This window comes from Eschrichtius robustus, chromosome 1 (genome assembly GCF_028021215.1).
Source record: "Eschrichtius robustus isolate mEscRob2 chromosome 1, mEscRob2.pri, whole genome shotgun sequence".
Lineage (NCBI taxonomy): Eukaryota > Metazoa > Chordata > Mammalia > Artiodactyla > Eschrichtiidae > Eschrichtius > Eschrichtius robustus.
This window is the reverse complement of record NC_090824.1, coordinates 128,331,269-128,352,276: the sequence shown is the minus strand read 5'-3', so window position 1 is coordinate 128,352,276 and position 21,008 is coordinate 128,331,269. Positions and strand designations below refer to the sequence as shown.

At 40.4% G+C, this 21,008-nt stretch overlaps 1 protein-coding gene across 2 annotated transcripts in view; it reads left to right on the top strand.

The window, feature by feature from the left end:
• Positions 1-21,008, top strand: part of AAGAB (alpha and gamma adaptin binding protein) — a 79,986-nt gene that overhangs the window by 39,752 nt on the left and 19,226 nt on the right. For both annotated transcript variants that reach the window (XM_068554372.1, XM_068554362.1), the window contains exon 5: positions 1,510-1,593. In XM_068554372.1, coding sequence (XP_068410473.1) covers positions 1,510-1,593 — 84 coding nt within the window. The remainder of the gene's footprint in view (positions 1-1,509; positions 1,594-21,008) is intronic.

Below are 21,008 nucleotides of genomic sequence, written 5' to 3'. Positions count from 1 at the left end.
CTAAAGCAGTCCTGCCCCTCCCCTTGCATGCCCCCCAACAGTGGCACCTTACCTCTATGGCGGGCCCAGGCTTCTTCCATGTACACCCTTGGTTGTGGCCGTACCACACTCCAGCTCCTTCAGGCTATCTCCATGCAGCCAACCCCATTCCTCTCCCTGGGTTTGACCTCCAAAGCTCCAGCACCCAGCCCCCGCTTGCACCGACGGATGCACGTCTCAGGCTGGGGAGTGCAGGGCGGCCATACTGACTGTCTGTGTAGGTCTCCCTCCATTTTGCCTTCTGCAGCTAGTTGCTGCACTTTCCTCCAAGGCTCCGAAGCTCCCCCTCTATCCTGGCTGATCTCCCTGCCAATGAGGGGACTTCCTAGGGTGTGGGAACCTTTCCTCTTTCACAGCTCACTCCCAGGGGTTCAGGTCCTGTCCTGATTCCTTTCTCTCTTTCTCTTTTTTTTCTTCTTCTTTTGTCCTACGCAGTAACATGGAGATTTTCTTGTCCTTTCAGAAGTCTGAGGTCTTCTGCCAGCGTTCAGTAGTTGTTCTGTGAGAATCGTTCCACCTGTAGATATATATACATATATATTTTTTTTTAATTAATTAATTTTTTTTTTTTTTTTTTTTTTTTTGGCTGTGTTGGGTCTTTGTTCCTGTGCAAGGGCTTTCTCTAGTTGCGGCGAACGGGGGCCACTCTTCATCACAGTGCGCGGGCCTCTCACTGTCGTGGCCTCTCTTGTTGCGGGGCACAGGTTCCAGACGCGCAGGCTCAGTAGTTGTGGCTCACGGGCCTAATTGCTCTGCAGCATGTGGGATCTTCCCAGACCAGGGCGCGAACCCGTGTCCCCTGCATTGGCAGGCAGATTCTCAACCACTGCGCCACCAGGGAAGCCCCTGTAGATATATTTTTGATGTATTTGTTGAAGGAGGTGAGCTCCACGTCTTACTCCTCCGCCATCTTGATTGCTGTCCAGTTTCTAGAATATTCTTATCAGGAGCTCTAAGCTTTGTATTTCCTTAATTTTTTCCCTTTTTTACTTAAGTTACAATGTGAAGTAACAACTAAATGAGCAAGATAATTAAGCCACAGTTGTTTAAAAATGTGGCTTGTAAAAAAAAAAAAAAAAAAGTGGCTTGTGGGCTGTATATACATATACGGTCAGCCCTCTGTATCCAAGGGTTCTGCCTCCATGGATTCAACCAACAGCAGACTGAAAATATTTGGAAGAAAAATTCCAGAAAATTGCAAAAAATTTAAATAGTATTTGGTATTTTAAGTATTTAAGAGATGATTTAAAGTATATGGGAGGAAAAAAAAATGGGATGATGTGGGTAGATTATATACGATTACTATGCCATTTTATATAAGGAGCTTGAGCATCTGCAGATTTTGGTATCCACGGTGGGGAGGGGGGTCCTGGAGCTATTCCCTCGTGAATATTTAGGGATGAGTGTGTATATATATATGTGTATGCATAAGTGAGTGTATAAATATATATATTTTTCCTCCCTGATTAGATGACTTCCCAGAATCTACAGGAGTAAAGCGAATTGTTCAAGCCTTGAATGCCAATGTCTGGTCCAATGTAGTGATGAAGAATGGTAAGTAACTTGGGACTAAAAGTCCTGAGGAGCTTTTTCCTCCTGTTCCTTGTAAGTTTGAAATTATTTGGTTATATGTGGAAGCATTAGGATTATATGAAATCTGTGGATTTGTTCAAGTTTAAGTCCCCAGTTGAAGAGAGAGCCAAAAGAAACATTTCTAAGAATTTAAGATATATGTTTAATAGTTAACAAGAATTTAGAACTTGCCTATAATATGCCTGGCATTGTCTTTGGCTTTGAGAAATACCCCCAAAATTGTAAAACATAAATCCTAGCCTTAAGGAGCTCATAATCCAGCTGAGGAATCAAAGTGTACACTTTTAAAATGCTATGTAACTGTGCAAGGCAGTCTTTGATGAGCACAGAGTGACTGATGCAAGTAGCAAAGGCGAGAGGCCACAGATGTGGCCTTTACTATGGGCTTGAGTACAGAGAGAGAGTTTCAAGGCAAAAGCGGGTCTTGGCAGTCGTCTTCACAGGATGGTCTAGATTTGGGCTGGTGAAGTGGGAGAGTGGCAAACAGTAGAGGAAGCATGGCATCAAGAATAATGGTTGTATGTTCTAGGGTCACTAGGAGTCTCTCACCTAGCAGTTGGAGATAGCTTAGGAGAGAGGCCTGTATTCGAGGCAGGAGAATCTGGGCTTTTTCTTATAGGAAGTGGTGAGTCATTAGAGATTTCTTTTCTTTTGAATTTTCTTTTATTTTTTATATAGCAGGTTCTTACTAGTTATCTATTTTATACATATTAGTGTATATAGATCAATCCCAATCTCCCAATTCATCCCCCACCCCCCGCTTTCCCCCTTGGTGTCCGTCTATACGTGTGTTCTCTACATCTGTGTCTCTATTTCTGCCTTGTAAACCGGTTCATCTGTACCATTTTTCTAGATTCCACATATATGCGTTAATATACGATATTTGTTTTTCTCTTTCTGACTTACTTCACTCTGTATGACAGTCTGTAGGTCCATCCACATCTCTACAAATGACTCGATTTTGTTCCTTTCTATGGCTGAGTAATATTCCATTGTATATATGTACCACATCTTCTTTATCCATTCTTCTGTCGATGGGCATTTACGTTGCTTTCATGACCTGGTTATTGTAAATAGTGCTGCAGTGAACACTGGGGTGCATGTGTCTTTTTTTTTTTTATATAAATTTATTTATTTATTTATTTATTTATTTATGGCTGTGTTGGGTCTTCGTTTCTGTGCCTGGGCTTTCTCTAGTTGTGGCAGGCGGGGGCCACTCTTCATCGTGGTGCACGGGCCTCTCACTGTCGCGGCCTCTTGTTGCGGAGCACAGGCTCCAGACGCGCAGACTCAGTAGTTGTGGCTCACGGGCCTAGTCGCTCCGCGGCATGTGGGATCTTCCCAGACCAGGGCTCGAACCCGTGTCCCCTGCATTGGCAGGCAGATTCTCAACCACTGTGCCACCAGGGAAGCCCGCATGTGTCTTTTTGAATTATGGTTTTCCCAGTGTATATGCCCAGTAGTGGGATTGCTGGGTCATATGGTAATTCTATTTTTAGTTTTTTAAGGAACCTCCATACTGATCTCCATAGTGGCTGTATCACTTTACATTCCCACCAACAGTGCAAGAGGGTTCCCTTTTCTCCACACCCTCTCCAGCATTTGTTGTTTGTAGATTTTCTCGTGAAGCCCATTCTAACAGGTGTGAGGTGATACCTCATTGTAGTTTTGATATGCATTTCTCTAATAATTAGTGATGTTGAGCAGCTTTTCATGTGCCTCTTGGCCATCTGTATGTCTTCTTTGGAGGAATGTCTATTTAGGTCTTCTGCCCATTTTTGGATTGGGTGGTTTGTGATATTGAGTACCATGAGCTGTTTATATATTTTGGAGATTAATCCTTTGTCAGTTGCTTCATTTGCAAATATTTTCTCCTATCCTGAGGGTCGTCTTTTCATCTTGTTTATACTTTCCTTTGCTGTGCAAAAAGCTTTTAAGTTTCATTAGGTCCCATTTGTTTATTTCTGTTTTTATTTCCATTACTCTAGGAGGTGGATCAAAAAAGATCTTGCTGTGATTTATATCAAATAGTGTTCTTCCTATGTTATCCTCTAAGAGTTTTATAGTGTCCGGTGCTCTAATCCATTTTGAGTTTATTTTTGTGTATGGTGTTAGGGAGTGTTCTAATTTCATTCTTTTACATGTAGCTGTCCAGTTTTCCCAGCACCACTTTTTGAACAGGCTGTCTTTTCTCCGTTGTATATCCTTGCCTCCTTTGTCATAGATTAGTTGATCATAGGTGCGTGAGTTTATCTCTGGGCTTTCTATCCTGTTCCATTGATCTATATTTCTGTTTTTGTGTTGATACCATATTGTCTTGATTACTGTAACTTCGTAGTATAGTTTGAAGTCAGGGAGTCTAATCCCTCCAGCTCTGTTCTTTTCTCTCAAGATTGCTTTGGCTATTCAGGGTCTTTTGTGTCTCCATACAAATTTTAAGATTTTTTGTTCTAGTTCTGTAAAAAATGCCATTGGTAAATTGATAGGGATTGCATTGAGTCTGTAGATTGCGTTGGGTAGTATAGTCATTTTCACAGTAATGATTCTTCCAATCCGAGAACATGGTATATCTCTCCATCTGTTGGTGTCATCTTTGATTTCTTTCATCATTGTCTTATAGTTTTCTGAGTACAGGTCATTTACCTCCTTAGGTAGGTTTATTCCTAGGTATTTTATTCTTTTTGTTGCAGTGGTGAATGGGATTGTTTCCTTAATTTCTCTTTCTGTTCTTTCGTTGTTAGTATATAGGAATGCAAGAGATTTCTGTGCATGAATTTTGTATCCTGCAACTTTACCAAATTCATTGATTAGCTCTAGTAGTTTTCTGGTGGTGTCTTTAGGATTCTCTATGTATAGTACCATGTCATCTGCAAACAGTGACAGTTTTACTTCTTCTTTTCCAATTTGTATTCCTTTTATTTCTTTTTCTTCTCTGATTGCCATGGCTAGGACTTCCAGAACTATGTTGAATAATAGTGGTGAGAGTGGACATCCTTGTCTTGTTCCTGATCTTAGAGGAAATGCCTTCAGTTTTTCACCATTGAGAATGATGTTTGCTGTGGGTTTGTCATATATGATTTTTATTATGTTGAGGTAGGTTCCCTCTATGCCCACTTTCTGGAGAGTTTTTATCATAAATGGGTGTTGATTTTTGTCAAAAGCTTTTTCTGCATCTATTGAGATGATCATATGGTTTTTATTCTTTAATTTGTTAATATGGTGTATCACATTGATTGATTTGTGTATATTGAAGAATCCTTGAATCCCTGGGATAAATCCCACTTGATCATGGTGTATGATCCTTTTAATGTGTTGTTGGATTCTGTGTGCCAGTATTTTGTTGAGGATTTTTGCATCTATATTCATCAGTGATATTGGTCTGTAATTTTCTTTTTTTGTAGTATCTTTGTCTGGTTTGGGTATCAGGGTGATGGTGGCCTCATAGAATGAGTTTGGGAGTGTTCCTTCTTCTGCAATTTTTGGGAAGAGTTTGAGAAGGATGGGTGTTAGCTTTTCTCTAAATGTTTGATAGAATTCACCTGTGAAGCCATCTGGTCCTGGACTTTTGTTTGTTGGAAGATTTTTAATCACAGTTTCAATTTCATTACTTGTGATTGGTCTGTTCATATTTTCTATTTCTTCCTGGTTCAGTTTTGAAAGATTATACCTTTCTAAGAATTTGTCCATTTCTTCCAGGTTGTCCATTTTATTGGCGTAGAGTTGCTTGTAGTAGTCTCTTAGGATGCTTTGTATTTCTGCAGTGTCTGTTGTAACTTCTCCTTCTTCATTTCTAGTTTTATTGATTTGAGTCCTCTCCCTCTCTTTCTTGATGAGTCTGGCTAAAGGTTTATAAATTTTGTTTATCTTCTCAAAGAACCAGCTTTTAGGTTACTGATCTTTGCTATTGTTTTCTTTGTTTCTATTTCATTTATTTCTGCTCTGATCTTTATGATTTCTTTCCTTCTGCTAACTTTGGGTTTTGTTTGTTCTTCTTTCTCTAGTTCCTTTAGGTGTAAGGTTGAATTGTTTGAGATTTTTCTTCTTTGTTGACTTAGGCTTGTATAGCTATAAACTTCCTTCTTAGAACTGCTTTTGCTGCATCCCATAGGTTTTAGATCGTCGTGTTTTCATTGTCATTTGTCTCTAGGTATTTTTTGATTTCTTCAGTGATCTCTTGGTTATTTAGTAATGTATTGTTTAGCCTCCATGTGTTTGTGTTTTTTATGTTTTTTTCCCCTGTAATTTATTTCTAATCTCCTAGCGTTGTGGTTGAAAAAGATGATATGATTTCACCTTTCTTAAATTTACCAAGGCTTGATTTGTGACCCAGGATGTGATCTGTCCTGGAGAATGTTCCGTGTGCACTTGAGAAGAAAGTGTAATCTGCTGTTTTTGGATGGGATGTCCTATAAATATTAATTAAATCTATCTGGTCTATTGTGTCATTTAAAGCTTATGTTTCCTTATTAATTTTCTGTTTGGATGATATGTCCATTGGTGTAAGTGAGGTGTTAAAGTCGCCCACTATTATTGTGTTACTGTCAATTTCCTCTTTTATAGCTGTTAGCATTTGCCTTATGTATTGAGGTGCTCCTATGTTGGGTGCATATATATTTATAATTGTTATATCTTCTTCTAGGATTGATCCTTTTATCGTTATGTAGCATCCTTCCTTGTTTCTTGTTACATTTTTTTTTAACATCTTTATTGGAGTATAATTGCTTTACAATGGTGTGTTAGTTTCTGCTTTATAACAAAGTGAATCAGTTATACATATACATATGTTCCCATATCTCTTCCCTCTTACATCTCCCTCCCTCCCACCCTTCCTATCCCACCCCTCTAGGTGGTCACAAAGCACCGAGCTAATCTCCCTGTGGTATGCGATTGCTTCCCACTAGCTATCTATTTTATGTTTGGTAGTGTATATATGTCCATGCCACTCTCTCACTTTGTCACAGCTTACCCTTCCCCCTCCCCATATCCTCAAGTCCATTCTCTAGTAGGTCTGTGTCTTTATTCACGTCTTGCCACTAGGTTCTTCATGACCTTTTTTTTTTTTTCCTTAGATTCCATATATATGTGTTAGCATACTATATTTGTTTTTCTCTTTCTGACTTACTTCACTCTGTATGACAGACTCTAACTCCATCCACCTCACTACAAATAACTCCATTTCATTTCTTTTTATGGATGGGTAATATTCTATTGTGTATATGTGCCACATCTTCTTTATCCATTCATCTGATGATGAACACTTAGGTTGTTTCTATGTCCTGGCTATTGTAAATAGGGCTGCAATGAACATTTTGGTACATGACTCTTTTTGAATTATGGTTTTCTTAGGGTATATGCCCAGTAGTGGGATTGCTGGGTCATATGGTAGTTCTATTTTTAGTTTTTTAAGGAACCTCCATACTGTTCTCCATAGTGGCTGTATCAATTTACATTCCCACCAACAGTGCAAGAGGGTTCCCTTTTCTCCACACCCTCTCTGGCATTTTATGTTTCTAGATTTTTTGATGATGGCCATTCTGACTGGTGTGAGATGATATCTCAGTGTTGCTTTGATTTGCATTTCTCTAATGATTAATGATGTTGAGCATTCTTTCATGTGTTTGATGGCAATCTGTATATCTTCTTTGGAGAAATGTCTATTTAGGTCTTCTGCCCATTTTTGGATTGGGTTGTTTGTTTTTTTGTTGTTGAGCTGCATGAGCTGCTTGTAAATTTTGGAGAGTAATCCTTTGTCAGTTACTTCATTTGCAAATATGTTCTCCCATTCTGAGGGTTGTCTTTTGATCGTGTTTATGGTTTCCTTTGCTGTGCAAAAGCTTTTAAGTTTCATTAGGTCCCATTTGTTTATTTTTGTTTTTATTTCCATTTCTCTAGGAGCTGGGTCAAAAAGGATCTTGCTGTGATTTATGTCATAGAGTGTTCTGCCTATGTTTTCCTCTAAGAGTTTGATAGTGTCTGGCCTTACATTTAGGTCTTTAATCCATTTTGAGTTTATTTTTGTGTGTGGTGTTAGGGAGTGTTCTAATTTCATACTTTTACATGTAGCTGTCCAGTTTTCCCAGCACCACTTATGGAAGAGGCTGTCTTTTCTCCACTGTATATGCTTGCCACCTTTATCAAAGATAAGGTGACCATATGTGCGTGGGTTTATCTCTGGGTTTTCTATCCTGTTCCATTGATCTATATTTCTGTTTTTGTGCCAGTACCATACTGTCTTGATTACTGTGGCTTTGTAGTATAGTCTGAAGTCAGGGAGCCTGATTCCTCCAGCTCCATTTTTCGTTCTCAAGATTGCTTTGGCTATTCGGGGTCTTTTGTGTTTCCATACAAATTGTGAAATTTTTTGTTCTAGTTCTGTGAAAAATGCCAGTGGTAGTTTGATCGGGATTGCGTTGAATCTGTAGATTGCTTTGGGTAGTAGAGTCATTTTCACAATGTTGATTCTTCCAATCCAAGAACATGGTATATCTCTCCATCTATTTGTATCATCTTTAATTTCTTTCATCAGTGTCTCATAATTTTCTGCCTACAGGTCTTTTGTCTTCTTAGGTAGGTGTATTCCTAGATATTTTATTCTTCTTGTTGCAATGGTAAATGGGAGTGTTTTCTTAATTTCACTTTCATATTTTTCATCATTAGTGTATAGGAATGCAAGAGATTTCTGTGCATTAATTTTGTATCCTGCTACTTTACCAAATTCATTGATTAGCTCTAGTAGTTTTCTGGTAGCATCTTTAGGATTCTCTATGTATAGTATCATGTCATCTGCAAACAGTGACAGCTTTACTTCTTTTCCGATTTGGATTCCTTTTATTTCTTTTTCTTCTCTGATTGCTGTGGCTAACACTTCCAAAACTATGTTGAATAATAGTGGTGAGAGTGGGCAACCTTGTCTTGTTCCTGATCTTAGTGGAAATGGTTTCAGTTTTTCACCATTGAGGACAATGTTGGCTGTGGGTTTGTCATATATGGCCTTTATTATGTTGAGGAAAGTTCCCTCTATGCCTTCTTTCTGCAGGGCTTTTATCATAAATGGGTGTTGAATTTTGTCAAAAAGTTTCTCTGCATCTATTGAGATGATCATGTGGTTTTTCTCCTTCAGTTTGTTAATATGGTGTATCACGTTGATTGATTTGCGTATATTGCAGAATCCTTGCATTCCTGGAATAAACCCCACTTGATCATGGTGTATGATCCTTTTAATGTGCTGTTGGATTCTGTTTTCTAGTATTTTGTTGAGGATTTTTGCATCTATGTTCATCAGTGATATTGGCCTGTAGTTTTCTTTCTTTGTAACATCTTTGTCTGGTTTTGGTATCAGGGTGATGGTGGCCTCGTAGAATGAGTTTGAGAATGTTCCTCCCTCTGCAATATTTTGGAAGAGTTTGAGAAGGATAGGTGTTAGCTCTTCTCTAAATGCTTGATAGAATTCGCCTGTGAAGCCATCTGGTCCTGGGCTTTTGTTTGTTGGAAGATTTTTAATCACAGTTTCAATTTCAGTGCTTGTGATTGGTCTGTTTGCTCTTTAGTTCTTCTAGGTCCTTGTTAAATGTTTCTTTTATTTTCTCCATTCTATTTCCAAGATTTTGGATCATCTTTACTATAATTACTTTGAATTCTTTTTCAGGTAGACTGCCTGTTTCCTCTTCATTTGTTCGGTCTGGTGGGTTTTTACCTTACTCCTTCATCTGCTGTGTGCTTCTCTGTCTTCTCATTTTGCTTAACTTACTGTGTTTGGAGTCTCCTTTTTGCAGGCCACAGGTTCGTGGTTCCTGTTGTTTTTGGTGTCTACCCCCAGTGGCTAAGGTTGGTTCAGTGGGTTGTGTAGGCTTCCTGGTGGAGGGGACTAGTGCCTGTGTTCTGGTGGATGAGGCTGGACCTTGTCTTTCTGGTTAGCAGGTCCATGTCTGGTGGTGTGTTTTGGGGTGTCTGTGGCCTTATTATGATTTTAGGCAGCCTCTCTGCTAATGGATGGGGCTGTGTTCCTGTCTTGCTAGTTGTGTGGCATAGGGTGTCCAGCACTGTAGCTTGCTGGTCGTTGAGTGAGGTGGGTCTTGGTGTTGAGATGGAGATCTCTGGGAGATTTTTGCTGTTTGTTATTATGTGGAGCTGGGAGGTCTCTTGTGGACCAGTGTCCTGAAGGTGGCTCTCCCACCTCAGAGGCACAGCCCTGATGCCTGGCTGGAGCACCAAGAGTCTTTCATCCACACGGCTCAGAATAAAAGGGAGAAAAAATAGAAAGAAAGAAAGAAAGAGGATAAAATAAAATAAAATAAAATGAAGTAAGATAAAAAATTTTTTTTTCTTAATAACTTTATTTTAAGTTAAAAGAAAAAAAACAATGGACAGACAGAACCCTAGGACAAATGGTGAAAGCAAAGCTATACAGACAAAATCTCACACAGAAGCCTACACATACACACTCACAAAAAGAGGAAAAGGGGAAAAAATAATATATCTTGCTCCCAAAGTCTACCTCCTCAATTTGGGATGATTCGTTGTCTATTCAGGTATTCCACAGATGCAGGATACATCATGTTGATTGTGGAGATTTAATCCGCTGCTCCTGAGGCTGCTGGGAGAAATTTCCCTTTCTCTTCTTTGTTCACACAGTTCCCGGGGTTCAGCTTTGGATTTGGACCTGCCTCTGTGTGTAGGTCGCCTGAGGGCATCTGTTCTTTGCTCAGACAGGACGGGGTTAAAGGAGCAGCTGATTAGGGGGCTCTGGCTCACTCAGGCCGGGGGGAGGGAGGGGTACGGATGCGGAGCAAGCCTGCGGCGGCAGAGGCCGGCGTGACATTGCACCAGCCTGATGCGTGCCCTGCGTTCTCCCGGGGACGTTTTCCCTGGATCACGGGACCCTGGCAGTGGCGGTCGGCACAGGCTCCCAGGAGGGGCAGTGTGGATAGTGACCTGTGGTTGCACACAGCCTTCTTGGTGGCAGCGGCAGCAGCCTTAGCATCTCATGCCCGTCTCTGGGGTCCGCGCTGATAGCCGTGGCTCGCGCCCGTCTGTGGAGCTCCTTAAAGCGGCGTTCTGAATCCCCTCTCCTCGCGCACCAGGAAACAAAGAGGCAAGAAAAAGTCTCTTGCCTCTTCGGCAGGTCCAGACCTTTTCCTGGACTCCCTCCTGGCTAGCCGTGGTGCACTAACCCCTTCAGGCTGTGTTCACGCCGCCAACCCCAGTTCTCTCCCTGCAATCCGACCGAAGCCCGAGCCTCAGCTCCCAGCCCCCGCCCGCCCCGGCGGGTGAGCAGACAAGCCTCTCGGGCTGGTGAGTGCTGGTCGGCACCGATCCTCCGTTCGGGAATCTCTCCGCTTTGCCCTCCGCACCCCTGTTGCTGTGCTCTCCTCCGTGGCTCCAAAGCTTCCCCCCTCCGCCACCTGCAGTCTCCGCCTGCGAAGGACCTTCCTAGTGTGTGGAAACCTTTCTTCCTTCACAACTCCCTCCCACTGGTGCAGGTCCCGTCCCTATTCTTTTGTCTCCGTTATTTCTTTTTTTTTTGCCCTACCCAGGTACATGGGGAGTTTCTTGCCTTTTGGGAGGTCTGAGGTCTTCTGCCAGCGTTCAGTGGGTGTTCTGTAGGAGCAGTTCCAAGTGTAGATGTATTTCTGATGTATCTGTGGGGAGGAAGGTGATCTTCGCATCTTACTCTTCCACCGTCTTCTCCTTCTCCTTCACTTGTTACATTCTTTATTTTAAAGTCTGTTTTGTGTGATATGAGTATTGGTACTCCAGCTTTCTTTTGATTTCCATTTGCATGGAACATCTTTTTCCATCCCCTCACTTTCAGTCTGTATGTGTCCGTAGGTCTGAAGTAGGTCTCTTGTAGACAGCATATATATGGGTCTTGTTTTTGTATCCATTCAGCAAGCCTGTGTGTTTTGGTTGGAGCATTTAATCCATCCACATTAAAGGTAATTATCAATATGTATGTTCCTGTTACCATTTTCTTAATTGTTTTCTGTTTGTTTTTGTAGGTCCTTTTCTTCTCTTGTGTTTCTCACTGAGAGAAGTTCCTTTAGCATTTGTTGTAGAGCTGGTTTGGTGGTGCTGAATTCTCTTAGCTTTGGCTTGTGTGTAAAGCTTTTGATTTCTCCATCAAATCTGAATGAGATCCTTGCTGAGTAATCTTGGTTATAGGTTCTTCCCTTTCATCACTTTAAATATATTGTGCCACTCCCTTTTGGCTCGCAGAGTTTCTGCTGAGAAATCAGCTGTTAACCTTATGGGAGTTCCCTTGTATGTTATTTGTCGTTTTTCCCTTGTTGCTTTTAATAATTTTTCTTTGTCTTTAATTTTTGTCAATTTGATTACTGTGTGTCTCAGCGTGTTTCTCCTTGGATTTATCCTGCCTGGGACTCTCTGCGCTTCCTGGACATGGGTGGCTATTTCCTTTCCCATGTTAGGTAAGTTTTCAACTATAATCTCTTCAAATGTTTTCTCGGCTCCTTTCTCTTTCTCTTCTCCTTCTGGGACCCGTATAATGTGAATGTTGGTACATTTAATGTTGTTCTAGAGGTCTCTTAGGCTGTCTTCATTTCTTTTCATTATATTTTCTTTATTCTGTTCTGTGGCAGTGGATTCCACCATTATGTCTTCCAGGTCACTTGTCTGTTCTTCTGCCTCAGTTATTCTGCTATTGATTCCTTCTAGTGTATTTTTCATTTCATTGATTGTATTGTTGATCTCTGTTTGTTTGTTCTTTAATTCTTCTAGGTCTTTGTTAAACATTTCTTGCATCTTCTCAATCTTTGCCTCCATTCTTTTTCTGAGGTCCTGGATCATCTTCACTATTATTATTCTGAATTCTTTTTCTGGTAGGTTGCCTATCTCCACTTCATTTAGTTGTTTTTCTGGGGTTTTATCTTGTTCCTTCATCTGGTACATAGCCCTCTGCCTTTTCATCTTTTCTGTCTTTCTGTGAATGTGGTTTTTGTTCCACAGGCTCCAGGATTGTAGTTCTTCTTGCTTCTGCTGTCTGCCCTCTGGTGGATGAGGGTATCTAAAAGGCTTGTGCAAACTTCCCGATGGGTGGGTAGAGCTGGGTGTTGCTCTGGTAGGCAGAGCTCAGTAAAACTTTAATCTGCTTGTCTGCTGATGGGTGGGGCTGAGTTCCCTCCCTGTTGGTTGTTTGGCCTGAGAGGACCCAGCACTGGAGCCTGCATGCTCTTTGGTGGGGCTAATGGCAGGCTCCAGGAGGGCTCATACCAAGGAGTACTTCCCAGAACTTCTGCTGCCAGTGTCCTTGTCCCTGCAGTGAGCCACAGCTGACCACCACCTCTGCAGGAGACCTTCCAGTGTTAGCAGGTAGGTCTGGTTCAGTCTTCTGTGGGGTCACTGCTCCTTCCCCCTGGGTTCTGATGAACACACTACTTTGTGTGTGCCCTTCAAGGGTGGAGTCTCTGTTTCCCCCAGTCTTGTCGAAGTCTTTCAGTCAAATCCTGCTGTCCTTCAAAGTTTGATTCTCTGGGAATTCCTCCTCCCATTGCTGGACCCCCAGGTTGGGAAGCCTGACGTGGGGCTCAGAACCTTTACTCCAGTGGGTGGACTTCTGTGGTTTAATTGTTCTCCAGTTTGTGAGTCACCCACGCAGCAGTTATGGGATTTGATTGTGATTGCGCCCTTCCTACCATCTCATTGCTCTCCTACCGTCTCATTACGGCTTCTCCTTTGTCTTTGGACATGGGGTATCTCTTTTGGTGAGTTCCAGTGTCTTCCTTTCAGTGATTGTTCAGCAGTTAGTTGTGATTCCGGTGTTCTCGCAAGAGGGAGTGAGCGCACATCCTTCTATTCTGCCATCTTGAACCAATCCGAGATTTCTTAACAAGAGAGTGATGCAAAGAAGTTGGCATTTTTGAAAGGTTATTGTCGTGGTGGGTTTGGCAATTGAAGCAGGTGCAGGTAGAGCCTGAAGTCAGGAGACCAGGCAACTGTGGCTGCAGCTCAAAACTGGGGCCTGGGCTAATGTGGTGGCAGTAGCCATGGGGTGGGAAGCTGGATCTGAAGTGCAGTCTGAAGGGGGTCAGTTTAATTGGTGCACATTAGCCTCTTATTGTCTGTATTAGTTTCCTCGAGGCTGCTGTAACAAAGTACAACCAACTGGAGGCTTAGAACAACAGGTATTTATTGTCTCACAATACTACATGCCAGGGGTCCAAAATCAAGGTGTCAGCAGGGCTGTGCTCCCTGTGAAGGTGTTAGGGAAGTATCTGTCCCAGGTCTCTCTTCTAGTTTCTGGTAGTTCTTTGGTTTATAGTAGCATAACTCCAATCTTCACATGGCATTCTCCCTGTGTGCCTGTCTCTGTTCATGTCTTCTTTATGTAAGGGTAATAGTCATAATGAATTAAGGGCCTACCCTACCCCAACATGACTTCATCTTAACTAATTATATCTGCATATAAGGTAACATTCTGAGGTATGAGAGGTCAGAACTTGAACATATGAATTTGTGGGGGCAGGACGTAATTCAACCCATAACATATTTCTTTAGGAATTGCTGCCTGTGTAGTGTTTTTCTCTTTTGTAGCACTTGGCTGCCTCAACAAGTATGTTATGCTAGGTGAAGCACTGCAGAAAGGAATGAGAAAAATCATGTTTAAGTGAGCTTACCCCATCTTCCCTGAGATAAAGGGCCAAGTGGAAGATCGGTTTTATAGAAGTAGAATATTTCATCTCAATTTTCCATTGATGCTTGAGTGTAAAGTGAGATGGGGCCCTTAAGCTTGCCTGAGATCTGATCTAACCCATATCATCATTGGAGAATTTCCTTCTGGCTTAGAAAAGTATTACTTCCTCCCCTTTCCCTCTCTCTTTCCTCCTTCTCACTTTATTCTGTCTAGGGGGATTCTGATGTATCTGTTATGGTGAATTGCAAGGATATTAGATTTTATTCTGTTGCAGTAGCAGTCAGGTTAAGGCCATGATGGGTCTAGTAAAAATAGATTTTAGCCTACGTTGTCATCTCCCTGTTACCAAAAGAAACTCCATTTGAGGCTTGGTTCTTCCCATTCATTCATTCATTCAGCAAATCCTGTTGAGAATTTATCATGATGAGGCATTGCTGTAGACTGTCTTCACTATAAAAATACATTTAAGGTATGATACATAAACTGGATTAATTTGGAATAAAATTATATTCAGTGGTGCTTATTATATTTATGAGAAATTATTTCAGGAGAGCTTACTTGGCTTCAATCACTTTTTGAAAAATCTGTCACCCAAGTTTATATATTAAAGTACTGTCTTGTAATTTACATTTATAGCTATAAATTTAGAAGCTGGACTGAACATACTTTATTACTTTGGAATTATGGTCAAAGGTATTTTCTGGAAAAAATGCTCTTAGACACTAAACAATATTCTTTAAGAGAACTGCAAAGCAAAGAGGCACACTGGATTTTTCATGGTTCTCTGCCTTGAAGCATCTTTGCTTTATCTTTTTTTCTCTACCGTGGTGGTACATTGGTTTGCTGTTAACCAAATCCCAAAATATTGCCATTAGCTTAATTCCATGTTTAAGAGGATCTTGACCTACACTGTATGAAGGAAAATTAACTATCTGCTCTCTAGAAGGAGTCCTAGATATGGAAATACAGTGACATTTGGCTGCAACCCAAGTATTAGGAAGTGTGGAGGGCATCCTTGTGTAGCCCCACATCTTAGATTAGAGACAGAGCTTTGTATGAATATATGGTGGGGGTCATATTACTGTTCCAGGATTGCCCTACGTCCTGTGCTCTCTGCAGAGCCTTGCTATGCTGGTGGTTTAAGTGAACTGTGCCTGCCTCTCAGCAGGCTGTTCTTGAATGTTGTCTGCCAGCAGGTGCTCAGACTGGTTTATTTATTTTTGGTATCCATCTTTTCTACTTCCTTTTTCTCTTTCATTTCCCCCCTTTTCCTCTTTCTCTCCTTTTACTTTTCTCTTATTTTTTAAAAATTGTGGTTAAATATACATAGCATAAGATTTACCATTTTAACCATTTTTAAGTATACAGTTCAGAGGCATTAAATACATTCACATTATTGTACAGCTATCACCACTCAAAGCTTTTTAAACCAAAAAAATTTTAAAACAGAAAGTTGGGGGCTTCCCTGGTGGCGCAGTGGTTAAGAATCCGCCTGCCAATGCAGGGGACATGGGTTCGAGCCCTGCTCAGGGAAGATCCCACATGCTGCGGAGCAACTAAGCCCGTGCACCACAACTACTGAGCCTGCGCTCTAGAGCCCACGAGCCACAACTACTGAGCCCACGCACCACATCTACTGAAGCCCAAGTGCTCTAAAGCCTGTGCTCCGCAGCAAGAGAAGCCCGCACACTGCAACGAAGAGTAGCCCCCGCTTGCCGCAACTAGAGAAAGCTTGCGCGCAGCAATGAAGACCCAACACAGCCAAAAATAATAAATAAATTAATTAAAAAAAAAAAAACAAAACGGAAAGTTGGTTGACAAAGTAAAGAAAGATATTAGAAGTGTTCTTTTTTGTTTGTTTTTCTACTGGAAATTCAATTATTTAATGAAAAATTTTTACATAAGATTTTAGAGAATAGTAAGAGAGGTAGCATACCTAATTCATTCTAAGGCTGGGTTAAAAATCCAAATTTCTAAAGATAGTACCAGTAAAGAAAATTATTAGAGGCCATCTCATTTATGAGCATAGAAGCCATGATTTTAATCAAAATATTAGCAACCTTAACCCAGAAATACATAAAAAGAATATAATATGACCTAGTTGAGTTATTCCAAGGACTTAACATTCTTTAATATAAGAAAAATCTATTTAAATTCTCACATGAACAGGTTACAGGGGGAAAAAATCATATGATTATGGCAATCAATGAAAAAAGCATTTAAAAATTTCAAAATACGTACAGAGGGAGGAAATAAATTAGAAATGGACTCCTGTGGCAGAAATTGATAATACATAATATAGTAAATACCATACTGAATGTGAAACAGGGAAATGTGGACAGTGGTGTCACCTCTCAGTTTTAGGACACAAATGACTAGTTTTTCTGTTGTTGTTTTTATTAGAAAAATTACTATAATTGCAGTTGATTCTTTGAGATTATTACATTGCCAGTTATATAATCTCAGTTAATTATTTTCGAATATGTATTATGTATTTAGTATTTATCAAGCAGTAATGGAACATTGAGGTTATGCCATACTGGTCTTTAATTTTGGATTCAGAAAAATACTAGTTTGAAACTCTTTAAAAAAAATCCATTTAAAAAGTGCTCAGTTTGAGAAAGCAGTTCCAAATCTAGTAAGGACTATGAAAATTTATTTGTTACAGCAAATATCTCTGAAAACATGCAGATTTGACTAGGGTTTTATTTCTTTGCAGTTTATTGGCCACTTGGCCTTCAAAAGTCAAATACTTAATCTGAAATTCTAGTAATTAAAAACTTAGAAATGAGTAGCTTCCTTCCTGCCTTCCGTGAAGATAAAGTGGACGTGTTTCCTAAATGGGACTTACTGATTTAAATGTATGGCCAGCTCAATTCTTTGCTTATTACAAGTCTGAACAACTTACCTGGCAATAAGATACCCTAATAATTTTTTGCCTCTAGTATTTCCCTTAAAAGTTAATGATACAGAAGATGGTTCTTTGGGACAGTAGTCCACCATCTTCTAGGTCAGCTGGCTTTCTGAAAAAGTTGTTATTCTTTGCCCCAACAACTTATCTCTCGATTTATTGATCTGTCATGCAGTATGAGCTTGGACTTGGTAACAGATTTTGGCAAGCCAGCCAGGAGCCTTGCTGCTCGTGGTCAGCAAGCATGGGTTGGGAAATTCTCAGGTAAGGGCCTAGCAGCTTCTAGGATCACTTGTCCGGAGGATCTTTCCATCAAAATTCCCCGAACCAGCACCAGCTGCCCCAGGGCTTGGCAGTTGGAGCAAGAAATTGACATCTGGGAGTCAGTGGGCTCCATACAGTAGGATAAGTCAAAAAAAAAAAGTTAATGATACACGGGGTGGGAGGGATAAATTAGAAGTATGGGATTAACAGATACAAACTACATAAAATAGATAAGCAGTAAGGATTTACTGTATAGCATGGGAACTATATTCGATATCTTGTAATAGCCTATAATGGAAAATAATCTGAAAGAATATATATATATATATATATATATATATATGCACAAATATATAAAATTGAATCACTTGGCTGTACACCTGAAACTAACACAATATTGTAAATCAACTACACTTCAACTGTAAAAAAAAAAAAAAGAAAAGAAAAAGAAATGAGGGATATACTGTGGAGCTGAAAACACACGCACACACATATACACACAAGTTAATGATACAGAAACAACCAAAGAAAAGATAAATTGGACTTCATCAAAATTAAAAAAACTTTTGTCCTTCAGAGGACACTTAGGAAAGTGAAGTGATTACCCTCAGAATGGTAGAAAGTATTTGTAAACCATATGCTTATCTGATAAAGATCTAGTACCTAGAATGTGTAAAGAACTCTTATAGCTTAATAATAAAAAGACAACCCAATTTTTTAAATAGTGAAGGAGTTGAATAGACATTTTTCCAAAGAAGATACACAAATGGCCAATAAGCACATGAAAAGATGCTTAACATTGTTAGTCATCAGGGAAGTCATAACCACAGTAAGATACCACTTCATACCCACCAGGTTAGCTATAATCTAAAGAGACAGTAACAAGCATTGGTGAGGATATGGAGAAATTAGAACCCTCATACACTGGTGGTAGGAATGTAAAATGGTGCTGCAGCTACTTTGGAACAGTAGTAGTTGCTGAAAAAATTAAACCATATGACCCAGCAATTCCACTCACAGGTATTATACCCAAGAGAATTGAAAACATATGTCCACACAAAAACTTGTGCACAGATGTTCCTAGCAGCTTTATTCATAATAGCCAAGAAAAGTGGAAACAATTGCTGAAAACAGTATCCATATGATAGAATATTATTCAACCATAAAAAGAAATGAAGCATGGATGCATGCTACAACATGGATGAACCTCCAGAAACATTATGCTAAGTGAAAAAATCCAGATACAAAGGCCACATATTTTAATGATTCCACTTAAATGAAGTGTCCAGAATAGTTAAATTCATGAAGACTGAAAGTAGATTAGTGGTTCCCAGGGACTGGGAGGGGGCTTTGGGGGTTTGGGGTATGAGGTTTCTTTTTTAGGGTGATGAAAGTGTTTTGGAATTATATAGTGATGATGGTTACACAACTTTGTGAATATATTAAAACCCACCAAATTTCATACCTTAAAGAAGGTGAAAGTTATGATATGTAAATAATACCTCAGTAAGAAGGAAAGAGGAAAGAAAGGGAAGGATGGAGGGAGGCAGGAAAAAAGGAAGGCAGGCAGGAAGGAAATAGTACCACTAATGATGTTAGAAGGGGTGGTGGTGGTGGAAGGAAGTGAGGTGGTAACCATACTAATGCGCTGCTTATGTACATACATTATCTTAATCACAATATCCCTAAGAGTTAGGCTTAAAGAGGTCAAGTAATTTCCCCAAAGTCGTATAAGTCATCAGTTCTCAAACTTGTTTGCACACTGGAATCACCTGGGGAACTTTAAAAAGTACTGATGCCTGAATCTAACTCCTGGAGATTCTGCATTAACTGGTATGGTGTGAGGCCTGGGCATAGAGATTTAAAAAATCTTCTCCAGCTAATTATAATATGCAGCGAAGTTTGAGAACCACTAATATTAGCTGTTAAATATCAAAGCCTCTGATTTGAACTTAGATCTTTATAATTTTGAAGTCTCATGCATTTATTTATTTTTTTAATTAATTAATTAATTTATTTTATGGTCTTCATTGCTGCACACGGGCTTTCTCTAGTTGCGGTGAGTGGGGGCTACTCTTTGTTGCGGTGCACGGGCTTCTCATTGCAGTGGCTTCTCTTGTTGCAGAGCATGGGCTCCAGGCGCGCGGGCTCAGTAGTTGTGGCTTGTGGACTTTAGAGTGCAGGCTCAGTAGTTGTGGTGCACGGGCTTAGTTGCTCCGCGGCATGTGAGCTCTTCCCGGACCAGGGCTCAAACCCATGTCCTCTGCATTGGCAGGCGGATTCTTAACCACTGTGCCACCAGGGAAGCCCCTGAAGTCTCATGCATTTAACTACTATAACATGTAGGCTTATAAATTATTATGTTGTAATGAAATTTCTCCTTTACTGCTTTCTCTAAAGAATCAAGTAACAGTTTCCCATCCCAACACTGCTACTTAGCTTTGTGACCTTAGGCAGATCTGATTCTCTCTAGGCTTTATTTTTAATCTGGAAAATGAGCTTGGTCTCCATCCACGGCTCTAGCTGCACAGTGAAATCACCTGTGAAGCTTTTATGATCTCTGCTGACTGGGTCTCACCCAGACTATTTATCTTAGAAGGGAGGGGTGGCTATAGTATTTTTTAAGTGCCTCAGGAATACATATATGTGGCCCTGGTTGAGAACCACTGATATAAATGATAGTCATCTAGTTCTAACTTGTAAGAGTCTGTGCTTAATCCATGGGAGTAAACTAGGCATTTTGAAAGCTGCGTTAGCCCTCTGACTGACTTGCTTTCTCCCATTCCTAAATCACGTAATACTCGCAAGTCACTCCTCTGACTTACGAAGCCAGAGGAAAAAGACAGGACTGTGCCCAGTGTAGAGTCACCTAGAGGCAAAAGTGAGAATAGTGGGCCCTGTTCTCTGTACTTCCTTGGTACCTATTTCTAGTATGGGCTAGTATGATAAGATCACCAGTGCTTGTATTAAATAACCCTCCTTGAGATCAGAAAGAAATAATACAGCCTTTATAAGTACCTACCTGTCTGGGGTGCACTTGAGACTCTGCGTGTAGCTGGATCATTTAAGTTTTTTTTCTGTTGACCTCAAATTTCTCACTGGTTCATAATTTAAGATCATTTTTCAAGTGTTTACTCATTCAGAAGAATACTTATTGAGTACTTACTATGTGCCAGGCATTGGTCTGTGTGCTTGGGATACATCAGTGAACAAAACAGACACAAATTTCTGTCCTTATGGAGTTTTCATTCTGGTGGGAGACATTAGTCAATAGATAATACAAGTAATTAGTAAGTTGTCCAATATATTAGAAGGCGATAAGTGATATGAAAAAAAATAAAGCGGGGTTAGGGGTATTGAGATTGCTGGGTAGATTGCAATATTAAATAGGGTGGTCAAGGTAGATCTTAAGAGCTTGAGATTTCAGGAAGGAGATGAGGCATTTGCCATGTGATACTGGGAGAAGAGCTTAGCAGGCAGAGGGGATAGCTACAGCAAAGGCTGTAAGGAGAAAACATGCCTGATGTGTCTGAAGAATATCAAGGAATGCAC